Genomic DNA, 19,393 nt, shown 5'->3' with positions numbered 1-19,393 from the left:
TAAGTTGGTCAGCCCTTAACGGGTCGTGTTGAAAACGGGTGGACATCCCAGGTCAATAAGGAATCACAAGCCTACACCCATTGAGAGCCCAACTCCAAGAAGAAGTCAAAGGCCTACTCCAATTAGGAGCCCAACTCAAAGAAGAAAGCCCAGATGCAGTTAGAAAGCTCGAAAAATATTTGTCATCTCCTCCATGCCTCACAAGCGTCATCCAGAAGCTGGGGACATTTGTGGGAGCATATATTTCACCAGCCAATAAGAAGAAGACACTTGGAAAAGGAATATTCCTTAGGTCAAACTAATTACCCTAATTAATTCCTATTTAATTAGAAAAATTATTATTTTTATTTAAGATAGGAATATCTCCCTAATCAAGGATCTCCACCAAATCTCTTAGAGTAATTCCTATCATCTTTTGGGGAAGAATAATCATAACCAAATAAGGATTATTCTCCCAAAATCTTAGCACACTAGGGCCCTGTTTGGTACACCTCCTTGGATTGGCTTGGATTGGACTAGCTTAAATAACACCCATAACCCATGTTTGGTGTATCCATACTTTAAGTTAAATGAGACTAAAGAATCTGGGCCTACAAAAAACGCTTTGCCCATTAGCACAAAATAAAGAGCACTGAAGAGGTGCCGCTAAATAACGATGTCGCTATTGAGTCTGCCATTATCCAACATTGCTCTACTCTCCTCCTTTCTCTTCGACATTGCTCTGGCTGCTGCTGCCTTAATTAAACAAACACATGTACAGGTGGTGCGTTGGTCGTGTTCAATCAAAAAAACAAAACACCCAAACTAAAATTCTCATCCAACTTCAATTTCTCAATCAACCATCCTAAAAAGCACACTCTCAATCTCTCAAATCTCCAATTGAACCTTTGGGTGTTGACATTTTTGAGAGAGTGACATATTTTGGGAAAAATTCAAGGGATGAAGAATTTGGATTCTTGAAAATAGAAGACGATTTAAGGTGGGTCTGTCACCTTTGGAAATGTTTCTTCCCTAATTAATGGCTATTGCGTTACCCTTTTTCATTGCCTCATCCAACTGTGAACAATCCAATAGGACCCCATCATCATCACCATCATCCCCATCTTGTTCGTTTTGTTGATGTGGGCTAGAATCTGATGGCCTTAATTAGGGGCAAAGTGGAGTGATAGGTAGGGAAGATGCATGGTTATGTTTATATCTACTAAGAAAATGGGTTTGAGAAGGGGCAAAGTGGCATGAGCTGTGTAGTTTGGGGAGTTAGGCAAATGAGTTTAGGGAGGTAGGAAAATGAGTTTGAAGAGGATCATTGATGATGTAATGGGGAGAGGAAGGAAGAGAAGATATTTGTGGTTTTCTTTAATTTATTATTTTAGCTTAAATTTTATTTATTAATTATATATATCTACTAAGATGTTATTATCTAGGTTTTTTATATTAGAATTTAATTAATTGTTTTAATTATTTTTTTAGAACATAAATTAGCAAAAATACACTTGAAAATACTCACATATTATTATTCTAAAAAAATATTAGAATTTAAGCCTTTAAAAAATGTCAGAATCCCTAATTAAATTTAAATATTTAAAAAAAAAAACTAGTCCGACACAACACCAAACATAGGTCTTCACTATTTTTACAATCCAGCTTCTTAGTCCGATATAGCATCAAATGTAAGTCAATGCTAGGTCCAGCTTAAGCCAATCCAAGTCAATCCAAACCAATCTCGGGATTTAGTCCAGTTTATAACAGTCCGCCGTACCAAATGACCCCTAGGAGGCTATAAATATAGCCACATAAGACATTCAAGGTAATCCTAAACCTAGTTCTAAAACCCCACGAAAATCTCTCTCTCTCTCTCTCTCTCTCTCTCTCTCTCTCTCTCTCTGCCGTTCTCCTTATCTCTTCTCACAAAGCTAAGTGCCACCACACACGGCTTCGGCCACCCGGCTCTCCCCATGAGAGAAAATTCTGTCCAGTTTAGCTATTGCTGTATCTTTTCTCAAAATCCAATTGAACTAACTTAGGCATCGGAGGGCCTTTGACCAACACCCTTTGTGTTTGATCTTTTACTCCTATTTATTTTGCAGATATCGAGGAAGAGAGAGGAGGAAGCTAGAAGGGTGAAGAATCTACACTCGAATATTCTTCAATGAGAAATTTGCACAAACATAAGGCATGCCTTTTTGGTTATCTATATCATTTGTTACTGTCTTTGTTTTTAGGTTTTTGTGACTCTGAATTAAAAGTGTAATGCTTGTATTTTAGCCAAGACCCACCGTGTTTCTTAACCTTTAGGTATGCATAGAAGACTAGTTCATTTTCTGATGTGTGGGGACCATCGCCAGTTGCCACATTTACTAGCACTCGATGGTTTGTTTCCTTTGTTGATGACCATACCAGGATAACTTGGTTGTTTCTAATGAAAGCAAAACTGAAGTTGGATGTATTTTTTACACATTTCATTGGATGATATAGACCTAATTCTCTATAACTCTCATGGATTGTTCATGAGACCACTTGTCCTTGGAAACCTTAAGAAAATGATATCGATGAGAGGAAAAATAGACCCATTTTGGACACAACCATAGCTCTATTGATTGGTGGACAAGCTGCACATGCCATCTCCGGTCTCGATTTAAAACCCCTTGGATGTATTATCAACGCTTGTGTCCATATCTTTTGTTCTCAATTTTACTCAGTTGGTATTTGGGTATGTTGTCTTTGTCCATATTCAGGAGAACCTTAGGACTAAATTGGAACCATGCCTTATCATGTGTGTTTATAGCAATGCCCTAACCAAAAGGGAATCGATATTATCATCGTCATTCTCGTCAAAATTATGTTACGATAGAAGTGAATTTTCTAGAGACAAATGTATTTTGGTGGAACAGTATCCCACTATGCTCTTCAAATGGAGATGGGAACTTCAAAATAACTAATTTGGATGATTGATGAGGTTGATAGACGAGACTTAATCTTTCAAGCTAACTAAAACGACTAAACAGACTGACTTAGCTGATTCTGTGGAATCGATTAATGATTTTGAAACGCTCGAAATGACCGAACAGACCGAATTGACTGAATCGGCAAGCTGATTGAAAAGGCTGAATCTACCAAACCGACTGAATCTGGTGAACTGCCAACCAAAAACCCTATTGCCAGTCATGTGTCCTCGGACAGACTGTCTCCATCCTACGAGGCTTTTGTGCATCAGATGGCCTATGTGGTCATTGTAAGTAAGGTTGAAGAAGCCTTACATCCTAAGGTGACTCAGGCAATGAATGAAGAAATTGAGGCACACAAGAAGAATTATACGTGCGATGTAGTATATTTTCCATAAGGAAAAAAATATGTTGGTTGCAGGTGGGTGTTTACTATTAAACATAAAGATGATGGAATTATTGAGCGGTACAAGGGTGTACCCACACTTAAGGAGTTGATTATCAAGAGACTTTTGCTCCGGTTGTTAAAATCAACACTATTCAAGTTTTGTTGTTCGTAGCAACAAATTTGGATTGACCTTTACAACTGTTTAATGTTAAGAATGTGTTTGTTCATTGTGACCTGAATGAAGGAGTGTATATGAGTCTGCCTCTGGGAATCACTCGCAAATATTCTGACTAAAGCAGTTTCAAGTAAGATGTTTGATTACTCACTTGACAAGTTGGGCATTTGAGATGCACCAACTTAGGGAGGAGTGTTTACGTGAGTCTTATTTAAGATAGGATTTATCTGTCGACCACTTTGTATTTAATTACCAATTGCAATTATGATTCATTGTATAATTTTTTCCTTGTAAGAAAATTTTATTTCCTTGTAAGAGAAGTTTTGTACCCTATATATAGACCTCAAGTTGGAGAAGAATAAAATCTATGAAATTTATCCAAGAATTATGTTTGTCTAATATTTTCTCTGATATTCTTTTCTTTTAAAGTCACCAACTAAGGTTGACACTAGAGAGGGGCATATCAGTATCATTATTGAAGTCTCAACTTTTTTATGCAGAAAGAAAGAATTTTATAAGTGTAAAAGATTTTTTCTTATTGTCGGCTTAAAGCATTTATAATGTAATGGCTTTCTAAATCACTTACTTAAACAAAATTTAAGGAGGATTCGAAAAAACAAAGCTCTATATCGAGCTCTTGAAATAGGGACCTTTAGAAGCTCCTAAATCTGATCAGAGTTAAAAGGCATTCTACGTATTTACTTAATTCTGCCTATTTTTATCCTTTTTTTTCTACACTTTATATTTTAACATTTGGGCTCGTGTACTTTTTCTTTAAGTACTTTTGCCTAAACACAATTTTTTTTAATTAAATTTTTAATTTTTTTTTTTGCAAATGAGGACACACATTAAATTTCATTTAGGTATTTCACACAAACACAAACACTTATTTTACAAACACATTAAATTTCCTATAAGTATATTGCCCAAAAGCAAACATTTTATTATTATTTATTTTAATGAGAACACAAACACATTAACTTTCCTATAGGTACATAGAAGAGAAAATGGAAGTGGAGTGCAAGATAATTGAATTTCAAGAACAAATTATTACTCAAGAGCAAGAAAAGATTATGTGCTTGAAATCGTTAAGAAATTTTTTTTTTTTTGGGTCAAAAAATCGTTAAGACTGTTAGGTTTATGGTATTGGCTTCAACTTCCAAGGTGTGTTTCATTTCACAAGACCATTAGATTTAGAAAGTATATAAATGCAAGTTTTAGAAAATGAAATACTTAAAAGATTGACCTACTTGTGTTTTTTCAGTTATCATTATTTGTATATACATAAGATATAAACTTGTATCGTAATTAAGCTAAAAACAATCAAAACATTGTCAAACTGCCAATTACTACTTTATGTTGGGTTGACTACAGTTTATGAGCCGTGTCAACCCCAACTTTTTGTAAGCAGCACGTTTTCGGTTGTGTACTTTTCTGTATGACAACCTTGTAATCTCCATCTGCAACCCAAATTCTCCACTCATAATATAAATTGGTCTTTGGGCCTAAATCCTGCCCGTCAGTCCAAATTGGCTATTGAGTTCATTTTACAAAGAGTATTGGGCATTGCTTACAAAAAATGGTGAATGATTTATTGGGGGCAAAGAGTATTGGGTGTTATTAATTATCCTTGTGATTTTATATATATATTCAATTTGATAAGTAAACATTATGAATCAAATTATGTCTTAATTGATTTGTCTGATGGTTTTTCATGAATTTGGTTGATTTAATTCAATTAACAAGATTATTATATTTGGTTGATTTTGGGATTGGATGGGTAAACTGCCAAAGTTTTTTATGCTCGGTTTGTAGTTTATAAGCGTTAATAGGTAGATTTGCTTCCAAAGAAGTTGTCCACTGGGTTTGGCTATAAACTAATGTCTAGTGAGTCATGGAAAACTTGGTTAGTATCTTTTCATCTCACAAGTTGTTGAATTTGTACTACTTCTTGTGCTTTATGCTTCTATGCAAAATTTTGATAGTTCATTACATTTATAGAGTGATTTCTTGCATCTATAACTTTAGTATGACTAAAGCATTTAGATTTAGTTTTAGTCACAATTGTTGTGAACTTCAAAGCTTATGTTCTGTTTTTAAAATTAATGGTAGGTTTCAATATGATAAACCTTATTAACATTGAGAAACTAAATGGAACCAACTTCAAGACATGGAAGCAACATATTGACATGAATTTGGGATTACTTGAGTTCACCACAGCTTTTAAGGAGCCTAAGCCAGCAACCTTGATTGATATCAGTAGTCAAGAAGAAAAGGATGCTTTTAAAAAGTGGAAGAGAACAAATGATATGTCTTTGCTTATAATGCAAAATTCAATGGAAGAGCACATTAGAGGTGGCATTCGAGGTGTGATCTTGCCAAGGATTATATAGTAGCTATGGAGAAAAGTTTAAGAGGTCTGACAAGGCTAAATCTAGTTCTTATCTTACCACTCTCACTTCAACCAAGTTTGATGGAACTGGCAGCATGAGAGAGCATCTCCTCAAACTTTTTAATGTGGCAAACAAGCTCAACAATCTGGATTTGTAGATTACTGGTCAATTCCTTGCTCATATGGCTCTCAATTCCTTGTCTTCCGATTATGAGCAAGTGAAGACCAACTACAACACCCAGAAAGAGACTTGGACTGTCAATGAACTTATTGCTATTTGCTGTCAAGAGAATGAGAGATTGAAGAATAGCAAAACTGAAGTCAATTTGGTTCATGCTGGGAAATGAAAGAAAGCAGCTACAGTCAACAAGTCTGGAAATCCCAATCTGAATATTGGTGCATCTAAAACAGGTTCAAATTCCAATTCAAAGCAAAATCCTAATAACTATGTTATGCCTGCTCAAAGATCTACTGTTACCACTAGTTATGGTCTTAAACCTAACAAAGAAAATTTCAAAAAATGTTTCTTTTGCAAATATGTTGAGCATGTGAGAAAAGATTGCCTTGGTTTTAAGGCATGGCTCACTAAGAAAGGTATTCAAATTGTTGATGTGTTTGTTATTGTTGAAACAAATTTGGTTTTTATTCCACAAAACTCATGGTGGTTTGACAATAGTTGCATTATTCATATCACTAATTCCTTGAAGGCATTCAAAAGCCATAAGGACCAAAATAGAGAGATCTACAAAGTCTTTGTTGGAAATGGAACAAAAGTATAAGTAAAGTCTGTTGGTAGTGTTACGTTACAGTTGTCATCTGATTTTATTTTAGTCTTGAACAATGTTCTTTATGTACTTGGTTATTCTTTTCTTAATGTTGACTTGTGGCAGCTTCAGTGTGCTTATTTTCATGAATGTTTTCATATTGTTGATTCTATTTCTATGAGAATGCTCAATAATGATAAAACTTCTATGCTTTGGCATAGAGGGCATATATCAATGGATAGAATGGAACGATTAATGAAAAGACAAATATTGCCAAATTTGGATTTCAATTATTTTGAAACTTGTATTTATTGTTTTAAAGGCAAAACCGTAAGCACAAAGAAAATAAACTCAACTAGAAGCAGTAACTTGTTAGAGATAATACATACAGATGTTTATGGTCCATTTCCAACGAGGACAATATGTGGAAATTTCTATTTTGTTCTCTTTATAGATGATTTTTGTAGATATTCATATTTGTACTTAAATTTTGAAAAATCACAAGTTTTAAACTGTTTCAAAGTTTTCAAATTAGAAGTTGAAAATCAGTTGGACCAAACCATTAAAGTTGTAAGATCAGATCGTGGTGGAGAATATTTTGGCATGCATACAGAGGTTGGACAACAAAAAGGTCTATTTGCTCTTTTTCTTCAAGAGCAAGGCATTGTAGCACATTATACAACACCTGGAACTCCACATCAAAATGGAGTGGCAGACTGGAGGAATATGACTCTAAAGGATATGGTCAAAAGCATATTGTCTCATCCTCAGTTACCTGAATTTCTGTGGGGAGAAGCTATAAAGACAGCTAATTACATTTTGAATGGAGGTACCAAGCAAGTCAATTACTTCCACACTATTTGAGACATGGACAGGTAGAAAACCAAGCTTCAATCATTTTCATACATGGGGTTGTAGATCTGAAGCTAGGCTTTATCATCCAACATAAAAGAAGCTTGATATGAGAACCACCACTTGTTACTTTTTGGTTATTCTGAGAAGTCTAAAGGATTCAAGCTTTATTGTCCTACTTCACATACTAGAATTCCAGATACCAATAATGCTAACTTTATAGAGGAGTTCAGTACATCTTCCTCACAGTCCAAAAATTCTTATATTTTTTAAGAAGTTGATAAAACTTCAGTTGCATCCTCTGGAAATTCAGTGTCAATTCCTGTGCCAATTCTATGTTCTACACCTGAGGCAGTTGCAAATAATGTCCCACAGCCATAAGGATTTGAAGAACAAGTTGAAGGAGCAGATCTGTTGCCTATTCCAGAACCAGAAGTACAAGTAGTACCAGCTAATCTTGAGTGTGCACGTCGAAAATCTTAAAGACCGAGGAGATCTACAATTTTTGGTGACTATATGGTGTATTTATAGGAAATTAAATTTAACATTGGAGACCAGGATGATCCTATTTCCTATAGAGAAGCCGTGGAAAGTTCTCAGTCAACTTTTTGGCAAGCTGCTATGGAATAAGAATTAGCTTTTATGGACAAGAATGGTGTTCAGACTTAGGTTGAGACTACTGCTAATGTCAAACTAATAGGCTGCAAATGAGTTTACAAGACTAAAAGGGATTCTCAAGACATAGTTAAAAGGTTGAAGGCAAGGCTAGTTGCAAAGGGGTTTACACAAAGAGAAGGTTTAGATCACTCTAAAACCTTCTCTTCTGTGTCAACCAAAGATTCTTTTAGAATTATCATGGCTCTCACAACACACTTCAATCTTGAATTACACCAAATATATATGAAGACTGCATTCCTCAATAGTTATCTTAAAGAAGATATTTTCAAGAAGCAACCACTAAAGTTCATTGAAAGGGGGAAAGAGAACTTTGTATATAAGTTATATAAGTCTATATATGGACTTAAACATGCTTCTATACAGTGGTATTTAAGGTTTGATCAAATTGTGACTTCATTTGGCTTTGTTGAAAATAGATTTGATAACTGCACCTATATGAAAATGGCGAAGTCCAATTTTATTATTCTAGTTCTTTATGTAAATGATATACTATTGGCAAGTTCAAATGTTCAGTTGCTTCAAGATACTAAGGGTATGCTTTCTAGTAGTTTTGATAGGAAGGATTTAGGAGAGGCTCACTTTGTTTGGGCATTGAGATTGTTAAAGACAGGTTGAGAAGAGTTTTGGGGATATCTCATAATAATTATAATGACAGAGTTCTTAAGAGGTCCAACATGGAAAGTTGTAGTGGTGGTGATGTTCTAATTGGTTATGGTGATAAGTTTTCTACTCATCAATGTCTTGTGACACATTTTGAAATTAAGGCTATGAAAGATAAGCCTTATGCTTCCTTGGTAGCTATGGTGATGTATGCTCAATTTTGTACCAAATCAGACTTGGCATTTGCACTAAATGTACAAGGAAGGTTTCAATCAAATCCTGGTATTGCTCATTGGACTGCAGGCAAAAGGTTCTCAGATATTTGTAGAAGACGAAATCATATGTGATGTTTTATCATTATGTGGATTTACTTGATTTAGTTTGCTATTCAAATGTTGATTTTGGAGGCTGTGTTGATGAAAGAATCTCAACAAGTGGGTATATGTTTATTTAGCTGATGGTGCAGTTTCATGGAGAAGTAAGAAGCAAACTACCAGATCAGTGTCTACAATGAAATCTAAATATATTGGATGTTTTGAAGCTTCAAGGCAATGTGTTTGGTTAAAGAATTTGATTCATAGTATGAAAATTGTCAAGAGTATAGAGAGGCCATTGAAGCTATATTGTGATAATAGTTCAGCTATGTTCTTTGCTAAAAATAATAAAAGGTTTGATGCTTCAAGGCTAATGGATATTAAGTACTGGGCACTTCAAGACAAGGTCATAGATGGAGTGATTGATATTGAGCATCGTGGCACTTTACATATGATAGCAGATCCTTTAACAAAAGCTTTTCATGTGACTACATTAGAAAGACTAGAAATGCGGGAGTAAGGTAATTCTTTACCTTTGAATGTTTTATAATTTTTTTGGTTCTATTGTTGTGTTTATTAAGTCTTTGGAAAGTTTTGTTGAAATTGAATGATGTTCATGACATCATAAGACCAAAGTGGGAGTCTCATGGTACCGATACTCACACTTCTTATTCCATGTCTGCAACATTTACATTATGATATAATCAGTTTGTGATTTTACAGTGCCAATACAATTTAAGTGTGTCAAGTTTTCTAAAGTTCAGCTCTTTATATCAGTATGGTTACTTGTCAAAAGTTATCTATAATTTCATATAACTCTGTGATTACTATTGATTATTCAATATGCAGTTTTTGTTTGATGAATTAGCTATACTCATGTGGGAAAATGTAAGTTTTTACATATATTTTGTGAGTTTGCCATTTCATTATTATGAGGTGTCATATAAATAATAAATAGAGGTATATTTAAATTAAGATATTATGAGACTTTTATTCAGACAATGAATAAATGGAATAACTGTTGCTAGAGATGGATATCATCTATTATCTGTACGTTTTGGCTGGCAATTGTCTCTTAATAGGAGAGTCAGTTGTAAAGCAACTTATATAAAAGGTTTGGTCTCTGCTCTCATATTTATACGTTCATATTATGTATGCTTGTCCAATTGAAAGCATTGACATTCCGGAATACCGAGAGGATAAGATCATCTTATGGCTAATTCAAGTAAGCCTTATCTCTAATAATTCTTTTGTTCAATTGTGTTTCGGGTTAAGGTGCGGTTTAAGTGCTCAATTGGTTTAGGAATATTTTGCATACAATAAACTCTTATATATGTTATTTGTGGTCTCTAAAAGGAAGTGTTGTAAAGAGAAGAAATGTGGAGCCCACTAGAAGACTTTGGTACATCAAGTATGGATTGTACATTCACGGGCATCATTTCCTTAGCCTATAAATAAGGCATCATTATGCCTTTGCAAGGTGCACCATCAGAGAAGAAAAAAGAGCCAAGCAGAGAGGAAGAAGAAAGAAGAGAGTGAGATGAGAGAAAATGAGAGCTAAGAGAAAAATCAGTGAGTCTACGAGAGTGTAAACACTAAAGTTGTATTCTCTTGTAGCCTTAATATTTTACATAGTAAAAAGGTTACTGTTGCTGCTCTCCAAGTATAGGCATTGCTGAACCTCGTTAAATATTTAGTCTCGATTACTTTACGTGCACCTTCAATATTCACGCATCATACACTGTACATTTCACAACAATTAAACTTTTATCCTTTTTTTCTTACCAAGTAACTAAACTTTTAGGGTTAATGACCTAAATGGTCCCCCAACTATTGCTCCAGTATCATTTTGGTCCACCAACTAATATTTTCATTTCAAACGTCCTTAAACTTTATATTTTGTACCAAAATATTCTTTCCGTCAAAGTCTGTGTATTATTCCGTTAAATCAAGGGACAAAATCGTATTTTTAGGTGAGTATTCTCTTCTAAAACCACCAAGCCACTGTAGTATCGCATTCCCTCCCATTTCTGTTAGAAGCTCCACCAAAACCCCCAAATTAGAACCCTAGGTTTGCAATGTCGGAGATTTCAACGTCAAAGATTTCAACGACCTCAAGTGGGATGAGTCGGTACTACGCCTGTGAGACGAAGATAATTCGTCAGACTTCGTGGACAGATTTGAACCCAGGAAGAAGGTTCAATGCTTGTGATAAAAATTCGGTAAGTTATTATTTGGGTTGCAAAAGTTGTTCTTTTCTATTTGTAATTGTTTGATGAGGTCTAAAATTGGGTAAGATTTGATTTGCCAAAATAGCAGAAGAGGTATGCATTATTTCGAGTGGGTGGATAATGAAACTTGTCCAAGAGGAAAACAAGTGGTCCCTGGTTTGCTTAGAAGACTTAGAGTAATGGAGGAGGAAGGTAGAGCAAAGGAAGAACAATTAAGAACTGTGGAAGCAAAAAAGAAAGAACTGCAGCAAAAATTGCAAGAAATGGTTTAGGAAAAAAATGGTTTTGGAATGGGGTCATGGGCAAAGACAATTCATAATGTGGGTTCCCTTGATTTTATCTTGGGGTTTATTTATAACATTTGTGATGAGTGGGAAGTTGTAATTGTTATGGGGTTTGTACCTTTGAATGTAATGGTTCTGAAATGTGCATTAGTGTTATGAAATTTTCTTGAATTGAGGTTATTTGAATATATGGGAGATGCCATTCCATTGAGTAGACCAAATTAAAAGCCATTTCATTCTTGACCACGCAGGCAATTTACAAAATGAACATCTATATAAACATTCAAATTCCAATTACAAAGTTTGAGCCCATGAAACTGAAGACCAGTTAGACCAATTACAGAATTTCAATTACAAAATGCACCTGCCTAGAAAAGTACATAAGCCAAAACAGACAACCAATTACACAGTTTAAGTTGTTCTAGCTCAAAACCAATTACACAAAGTACACAAAATCCTCCTGTCCAAAAAAGTACCTAACCCAAAATAAGCAAGCAATTATAGAGTTTTAGCCCCTCAAACTCAAAACCAATTACACAGTTTAAAGTCAAAATCAGTTCCTTTTGTCACAAAATCCCTCTGGCCAAAAAATTACATATCCCAAAATACGCAAAATATGACAGCCTTAGCAATAATTTCCCCTATATTGAGGCCATGTTATTATCTTGGGAAATGTTGTCCAAAGTTGGTCCTCCTTGTCCCATTCCTCTTGCCACCTAAACAATGTAATAATGTCAGGTGTATGATAGTGTTGGCAATTAGTGAAATGAGTAAGAAATGAACCAAATGACAAAAACCTACAGTTGATCGTGAAGATGGTAAGCCTCTTCCTCCACTTATGTCTCTTCCTAAGCCTCTTTCTCCACTTATGCCTCTTCATAAGCCTCTTTCTCAACTTATCCCTCTTCCTAAGCCTCTTCCTCTAATTGCACTTAGCTTTGAAGATGGTAAACATCTTCCTAAGCCAATATGTGAAGATGGTGAGACTCCTTGTCCATTACCTCTTGTCACCTGAAAAAGTTACTGATCTTTATTGTTTTTCAATTGCATAAGCAATAAAAAATTGAAAAAAATGAAGCTTACACTTTCTTGTGAATTTGGGTAAACAGGGGCTTGAGCAACATTGCCTCTTCCTTTACTTATTCCTCTGCCTCTTTCTCCATTACCTCTTGCCATCTAAAAAAAATTCATGATTTCAGCTCAACCAAAACTTACACTATGTAGAGAATTAGGGTAAGCAGTAGCTTGAGCAACATTTCCTCTTCCTCTACTTATGCCTCTCCCTCTGCTTATGCCTCTCCCTCTTACTGTGTTAAAAGAAGAACCTTGCTCTATTTGGGTTGAAGATGCATGAACCTGCAAATGTATAACAAAATTATTAATGTAAGTACACTATAACATAGAACTAAACAATGTGTCTAACAGTCATACCTGTTGGGTTTCATTGTTTTGTCTGTCACATGTTGCTTTATTATGGCCTTTTTGACCGCATCCACGACATCTTATTTCAATGAAAACCCTTCTAAACTTGGCTGGTGGAGCAATATAATTTGGAGGCATAGGGTTTGGTAGGATGGGGGCTGGTATTTCAACCTCACTAGGCTCCTTCGTCCTAACTTTTTTAAGCCTACCCGGTTGTTGCTTATAAGGTGGAGATTTAATTGGAAGAAGGTCACATTTACTCCATTGGTCCATTGAAGGAATGGGGTGAATCACTGGTTCATAAGCCTTCATATAAGTCTCGAGCTTATAACAATCATCCACATAAGCAATTGGGTTTTCACATCTTTGAAATGTAGCTGAGATTGCATGAGTACATGGTATTCCACATAAATTTTACCTCATACAAGAGCATGTCTTTGCTCTAAGGTCTACAACAAATTCTTTACCATAAATGTGGCTCACTTGATACAATTTCCCACCAACCAATCTAGGAATGCATTGTGATGAACCTAGCTTGTTCTTCTCAATTATCTTGAAGATCCTATGCCTAACAGAGTATCTCCAATTCTGATATGCAAACCTCCTACTAACCATCCTAAGCATCACATACACCCTTATCCTCTCCAAGCAACTCAAAATTGTCTTATCCCTTGCATCTGGTATGGCTGCATTGAAACTTTCACATAGATTATTCAACAAAAGATCACATTTATCATGTGATTCGAAGTGAGATCTGCTCCAATTTTTTGCAGGTCTTTTCTTCAACCACTTCCATACTTCCTCATCCTCATTTTTCATCTTTTCCATTTCTGCCTCCCACCAAGGCACAGTTGTAGCTCTTGTTGCAGCCCATAATATATGTTTCAAAGCAAGACCAATATGTGATGCCCTAAAGTTACTGTACAAGTGTCTCACACACATTCTGTGCTCTGCAATTGGAAGTACTTTCTCAATGGTAGGTACAAGTCCCTTTTGTTTGTCACTAATTACTACCCAAGCTTTTCCATTTGTAATCCCTAAATCTTCAATAAGAATATTGAAAAACCAAATCCAAGAGTCTCTACTGTCAATATCAACCATGGCATAAGCTACTAGGAAATAACCATTGTTCCCATCTACCCCAACAGCAGTCAAGATCTGTCCAGGATAAGGCCCTTTCAAATGGCAGTCATCAACACCAATAACAGGTCTGCAACCTTCTAAAAATCCCTTCTCACAGGCAGCTAAGCACACATATATCCTTTGAAACACTGTCTCATCCTTCACAATCTGAGTTTTAATCTTCACTATACTACCCTCGTTTGCAATTTTCAATTGTTCTGTATAATCCCACAATCTAGCATATTGTTCTTTGAAAGTACCTTCATTTAAATCTCTGGCTAGCCTCTTTGCCCTATAAACTTGAATTTTTGTGACATTTATTTTGTAATCTTCCAACACATCTTCTTGAAATGATTTCAAATCAAAGTCTGAGTTGCGCTTCAGCTTGTTTGCATATCTGTCACAAAGCCATTTTGATGTAGTATGCCTAAGCTTGTCCACTCTTCCACACTGATGTTCTAGGCTCAAAGTTTTTATTGCAAATGTCTCTTCCTCTCTATTAATCTTTGATCTATATACCTGGAAAGAACACCCTTTCACACATTTAGCCTGAACTCATCTATTATCTTTTTTTTCAATTTCACTTCCCTACCATGTATAATTGCATGCTCCTTGATAGCCTTTATCAGTTTTTTGTTTGCAAACTTCATTCCCAATCTATACTCAAGATTTTTCAAATCCACATCTCTTATATACTGCTTAAACTTTGGCAGTTTTATCTTTTTTTCTACTGTTACCCTCATCTTCAGTCTCACTTACAGTGTCAAATTCTAATGTGTCAGCACCATCTAATGGTATCTCTCCTGGAGCACCATGACTAGTCCCATTATCTGCTACATTCTCTCCAACAGTTGGCCTGGCCTCTGCCTCATTTTCACTGAATTCATAATCACTATCTTTAATTTCTGAATCTGCATCTTCATCTTCATTTAGCAATTCTGCCCCTTTATTATCAATTGTCACATGTGCCCCTATATCTTCATTTGGTAATTCTGCCCTTGCATCTTCATTTGCCACTTTTATCCCAACAGTCTCAAAAGTCTCATCATCTTCAACTTCAATATAATCCACCCCTTTCACTTGGTAATTATGAGTCAAATCCCCATCACAATTCTCTGCATCTGCATCATACTCATAGTCTTCAATCTCACTATAGTATAACATAATAACCTTATTGGATGGTATGTGACCAACCATTTCAACCACCGTAGCATCTGATGTAACAAGCTCCAGTCCACCCTCAGGATTTTTACACCTAGTTTCCAAACGTTGTTCAACTTGAGAAATGTCAACATCATACCCAAGATCTCTCCCAATTTTCAGTAAATTTAACAAGGACAGAAAATCCTCTATAATATTGTCCAAATAACAGACCTTACCCTTCTTATAAACCCCATTTTCAAACTAGCCCCCATGATGTAATTCTAGAATGCACATTCCATGGTTTTGTTATTAATGCTAACGACAACAAGGGCAACAATTACGGAGTTGGGTATGAACCAGACAACCAAGAGACCACAGCTGTTTAAAAAAACCCCCATATTCAACATACAGGAACCACAACCAAGGGACCACAAACATAAAGCTTACACTCTGCAGTCAATGTAGCAAAAGCCAAATCCACATACAAGAAAACGATTCCTTTATCCTTACTTTAAACATAAAACAACAAAAAAGCCGAACACAAACACAGAAAAAGGAATTTTTATAAAGAAACCACAGTTTCAGACAACGACAACTCATCCATTTCATCCATTTCCAAACAAAAACAACATAAAATGCATTATAGAAGCCCTTACCGTATTTGGGAGTTGTTCCACCCGAACGGTATTCGTATTCCATTATCAGCAACTAGTGAATTTCCCAAAATCTCCAAAATCCCCAAAATCAAACCCTAACCCAAACTCCCAAATTCGAACTCCAAAACTAACACTGAAATTACACACTAACTTCACCAATTCAGTGACTCGCACACTACTACAACATCGACCAATTTAGCAATTCGCATTAGAATCCCTTTCACTTGATGGTAATCGCGGGAAACGAGAGGGCTTCTCAAAAAGTCGCATATACCCTTCAAAACTCAGTCACGTGGCCATCACGTGATCAAAAGTGATGGACTCTGTCATGGAATGACCATCTTGGTACAAAATAAAAAGTTTAAGGACGTTTGAAATGAAAATTTTAGTTTGTGGACCAAAATAATACTGGAACAATAATTAAGGGACCATTTAGGTCATTAATCCAAACTTTTATCTAATGAGAGCCCTAATTGTAGCGGGCCCTAGGGAACTCAAGCAGCCCTCCAAATAAGGTTGCCCCCAGACGATTGCAACCGCAAAAGATCTAAAACTTGCACAAGTATCTAGAATAAAACGGAAGTGTGGAACCACACGGAAGCATCTAAGACCCGATTTCACTTTTTACCGTGCATTTTCACTGTTTACGGTCCATAAACTCCATCTATAAATTCACACTAAAACCCCTTTCCTTTTGTTTATAAACCACTCTCCCTCTCGTCTCTCTCTCTCGCAAGTAAACGCTGTTTCTGGGTGAAGATCAATACGCCAAGATGAGGTGTTGTTCTTAGCTCCTAGTTTCTTTTAATTTACATTTTATTGCTGATTTTGTTCATTTTTCATCTTTGAGTTTCTTGTGAAGCATAGGATTTGAGCTAGGTTTTTTTTTATTTTTTTATTTTTTTTTCCTGTTTGGTTGCTTAGAAAGTGAAGGAAAATGAATCATCTGTAAGTATGAGAACTTGACTCTGCCTATGGGGGATGGCCTGTTTTGATTGTTGGGTTCAGTCGCTGGGTATTTTCATTGATTTCCTTTTCTTCACCTTTATGTATTTCTCCGCAACCAAACAGGAGAGGTCTAGGGTTTTAGTTATTGTTTCTTCCCTGGAAATGGTAATTACATATGTTGTGATTTAACTGACTGTATTGGTATTGGTCGAAATATATTTGTTCTTATTTTCCATCTTTCTTTTTCTCTGCAACCAAACGAAGGGCTATGCTTTTATTTTTACAAAACTGAATATAGTGAGATTTTGGTGAAATTATACCAGACCCAAATGGGAAAGAGAATTTGTAAAGTTAGATTTCTTATTTTTCTGTCCGTCTCTTTTGTATGATACGATGATGCATATACAGAAAGTTTATTCAATGAATGCAACTATGTTTACTATTGCACTTGTACAAGTCTTGCTTTTCCATTTTTATTTTGTATACTCCTTTAACTCTTGATTCTATATTATTTTTGTTTTTTGTGCTTAAACTGCCATATTGGTGAATAGTTGTGCAGGAACGCTTGGTTAGTGTAGGATCTAGTAGCTACAAGCTTATGCTAGTCTGATTTGTCTTACAGTACTTGCTTCAAGAAGTGAACTATAATGCTAATTTTGTTGTTATTGATACTGCTATATACATGGGTTTCCATTTTCTTCTCATTTTCTGGTATATATGTATATTGTAACAGTTTACTCGGTTGGTGTTTATATTCATTTGTACTAATTTTCATTTAAACATGTAATTTTCAGCCGACATCCTAATGTGAAATGGGCCCAGAGGTCTGATACGGTCTACATAACTATTAACTTGCCGGATGCCCACGATGTAAAGCTTAACCTGGAGCCTGAAGGAAAGTTTTTATTCTCTGCTACTACTGGACCAGAGAAGACACCTTATGAAGTTGACCTTGATCTCTATGACAAGATTGATGTAAATGTAGGTTTCCAATGGCAGCCATTACATCTTCATCTATCTTTACTACTATATCGGATAGTTATCAATTATAACACTAACTTATCTTTTCCTTTGCAGGAGAGCAAGGCTAGTGTTGGCTTGAGAAATATCTGTTACCTTGTGAAAAAGGCTGAGGATAAATGGTGGAGCAGGTTGATAAAACAACAGGGAAAAGCTCCTGTGTTTCTCAAAGTGGATTGGGATAAATGGGTTGATGAAGATGAAGAGCCGGAAGTGAAACCTGATGAAGGTGGTAAGTGTTTCTTGTATCCTTCCTAAATCTCTGCCCTATTGGCATAGTTTCCTGGAAAAATTCTGACTGGTTTTCATTATATGTAATTTTGGTTTTCAGCTGGAAACAATATGGACTTTGGAGACTTTGATTTCTCTGTGAGCAGTCATACCATCACCTTGGCTATACCATCACCTAACTATTGAAGCGTGTATTAAATTTTTCATGAACATAAACAATTGCCTTTGTCCTGTTATTTCAGAAACTGAACATGGGTGGTGGCGGTGGCTTCAATCCTGAGGCTCTTGGCATGAACATGGGTGGCGCCGGTGGCTTCAATCCTAATGCTCTTGGCATGAACATGGGTGGCGCCAGTGGCTTCAATCCTGATGCTCTTGGCAACATGGGTGGCCCTGGTGGCTTCAATCCCGATGCTCTTGGCAACTTTGATGGTGAGTTTCACAATATATTATCCACATCATTTTCATTACGGTTATGTGATTTTATTTTTATTTTAGGAAGTGGACTATTAAGTGCAGATAAGCTATAATGTTACTGTATTTGACTTTTGATTTAATTGTCTAAAACTACCAGAAGAGATTGGTGATAGTGACACCGAGGATGAAATTGTTGACCAACCACCATCAGCTGCTGCACAATCTGATGCCAAACCACCTGCGAGTGGTGAGCATGACGCAAAGGCTTCTGCCTGATGATGCAAAATGTTCGAAAAGTGGCAGGGTGTACTGCAAAGCTTGAGGGGTGAACGCCTTTCTTACAATGTCTTCAAAGCCAATGCTACTCTCTGTTTTGACATGCACTTGAATATGTGTTTTATTTTCTGACACACAAACTTTCTGAATGCTTTGCTTCCTTCACCTTCACCGAGGGGTTCCCTTTTCATTTTGTTCTTTATTTTTCCTGAGGGGTAGTCTAGTGAGAGGATTGCTGTTGGCAGGGCAAGCTCTACTAAATTTCCACTTTTTGTGAATCGGATTCTGGCATTTACTAGGTATTAGATATCAGCTTGTTCATTACTGGTGATGATGTATGGTTTTTTTTCATTATAGTATGCATCTCACTGAGATTCTAAACCCGAGATATCGTTGATTTGTTGAATATTATGTTGAGCTTGTTAATCGTGGCATCAAGTCTTGAGTGTTCAGTCTGCAATGAGTTTGATCGCAGGATGATTAGGTAATCAGATCGTCATATGAGTAACTCGAAAAATGGTTTTCTGGGTGGCCTGGT

At 36.0% G+C, this 19,393-nt stretch overlaps 2 protein-coding genes across 4 annotated transcripts; one reads left to right on the top strand and one right to left on the bottom strand.

Moving 5' to 3' along the window:
- LOC18767258 lies at window positions 12,262-15,579 on the bottom strand. The gene is made up of 6 exons (XM_020570916.1): window positions 15,539-15,579; window positions 14,924-15,419; window positions 13,510-14,683; window positions 13,052-13,419; window positions 12,836-12,976; window positions 12,262-12,336 (listed from the first exon to the last, which is right to left on the bottom strand). Exons 1-6 carry the CDS (start codon window positions 15,577-15,579, stop codon window positions 12,262-12,264), a joined length of 2,295 nt encoding a protein of 764 aa, XP_020426505.1.
- LOC18767387 (uncharacterized protein Os08g0359500) lies at window positions 16,443-19,288 on the top strand. 3 transcript variants are annotated; one of them, XM_007201192.2, is made up of 6 exons: window positions 16,443-16,741; window positions 17,706-17,892; window positions 17,989-18,163; window positions 18,263-18,300; window positions 18,405-18,594; window positions 18,737-19,288. In XM_007201192.2, the coding sequence occupies exons 1-6, from the start codon at window positions 16,737-16,739 to the stop codon at window positions 18,853-18,855; spliced, it is 714 nt and encodes a 237-aa protein (XP_007201254.1). In that variant the 5' UTR covers window positions 16,443-16,736; the 3' UTR covers window positions 18,856-19,288. The 3 variants fall into 3 exon arrangements, with proteins under 3 accessions (XP_007201254.1, XP_007201255.1, XP_020425670.1); XM_007201193.2 differs by having other exon boundaries at window positions 16,635-16,741; window positions 18,740-19,288; XM_020570081.1 differs by having other exon boundaries at window positions 16,635-16,741; window positions 17,989-18,160; window positions 18,737-19,167.

Source organism: Prunus persica, chromosome G8 (assembly GCF_000346465.2).
Source record: "Prunus persica cultivar Lovell chromosome G8, Prunus_persica_NCBIv2, whole genome shotgun sequence".
Classification (NCBI taxonomy): Eukaryota; Viridiplantae; Streptophyta; class Magnoliopsida; order Rosales; family Rosaceae; genus Prunus; species Prunus persica.
The sequence above is the reverse complement of the archived record's forward strand: the minus strand, read 5'-3'. Positions and strand labels throughout refer to the sequence as shown.

Coding starts and splice junctions, on each gene's coding strand:
- LOC18767258 (XM_020570916.1), bottom strand. CDS start 15,579: ATGGGGGCTAGTTTGAAAATGGGGTTTATAAGAAGGGTAAG. Junction 15,420..15,538: donor GGGTTTATAAGAAGGGTAAG/GTCTGTTATTTG, acceptor TTTGGAAACTAG/GTGTAAAAATCCTGAGGGTG. Junction 14,684..14,923: donor ACACATTAGAATTTGACACT/GTAAGTGAGACT, acceptor TGTTCTTTCCAG/GTATATAGATCAAAGATTAA.
- LOC18767387 (XM_007201192.2), top strand. Junction 18,301..18,404: donor TTGGAGACTTTGATTTCTCT/GTGAGCAGTCAT, acceptor CTGTTATTTCAG/AAACTGAACATGGGTGGTGG. Junction 18,595..18,736: donor TGCTCTTGGCAACTTTGATG/GTGAGTTTCACA, acceptor TAAAACTACCAG/AAGAGATTGGTGATAGTGAC.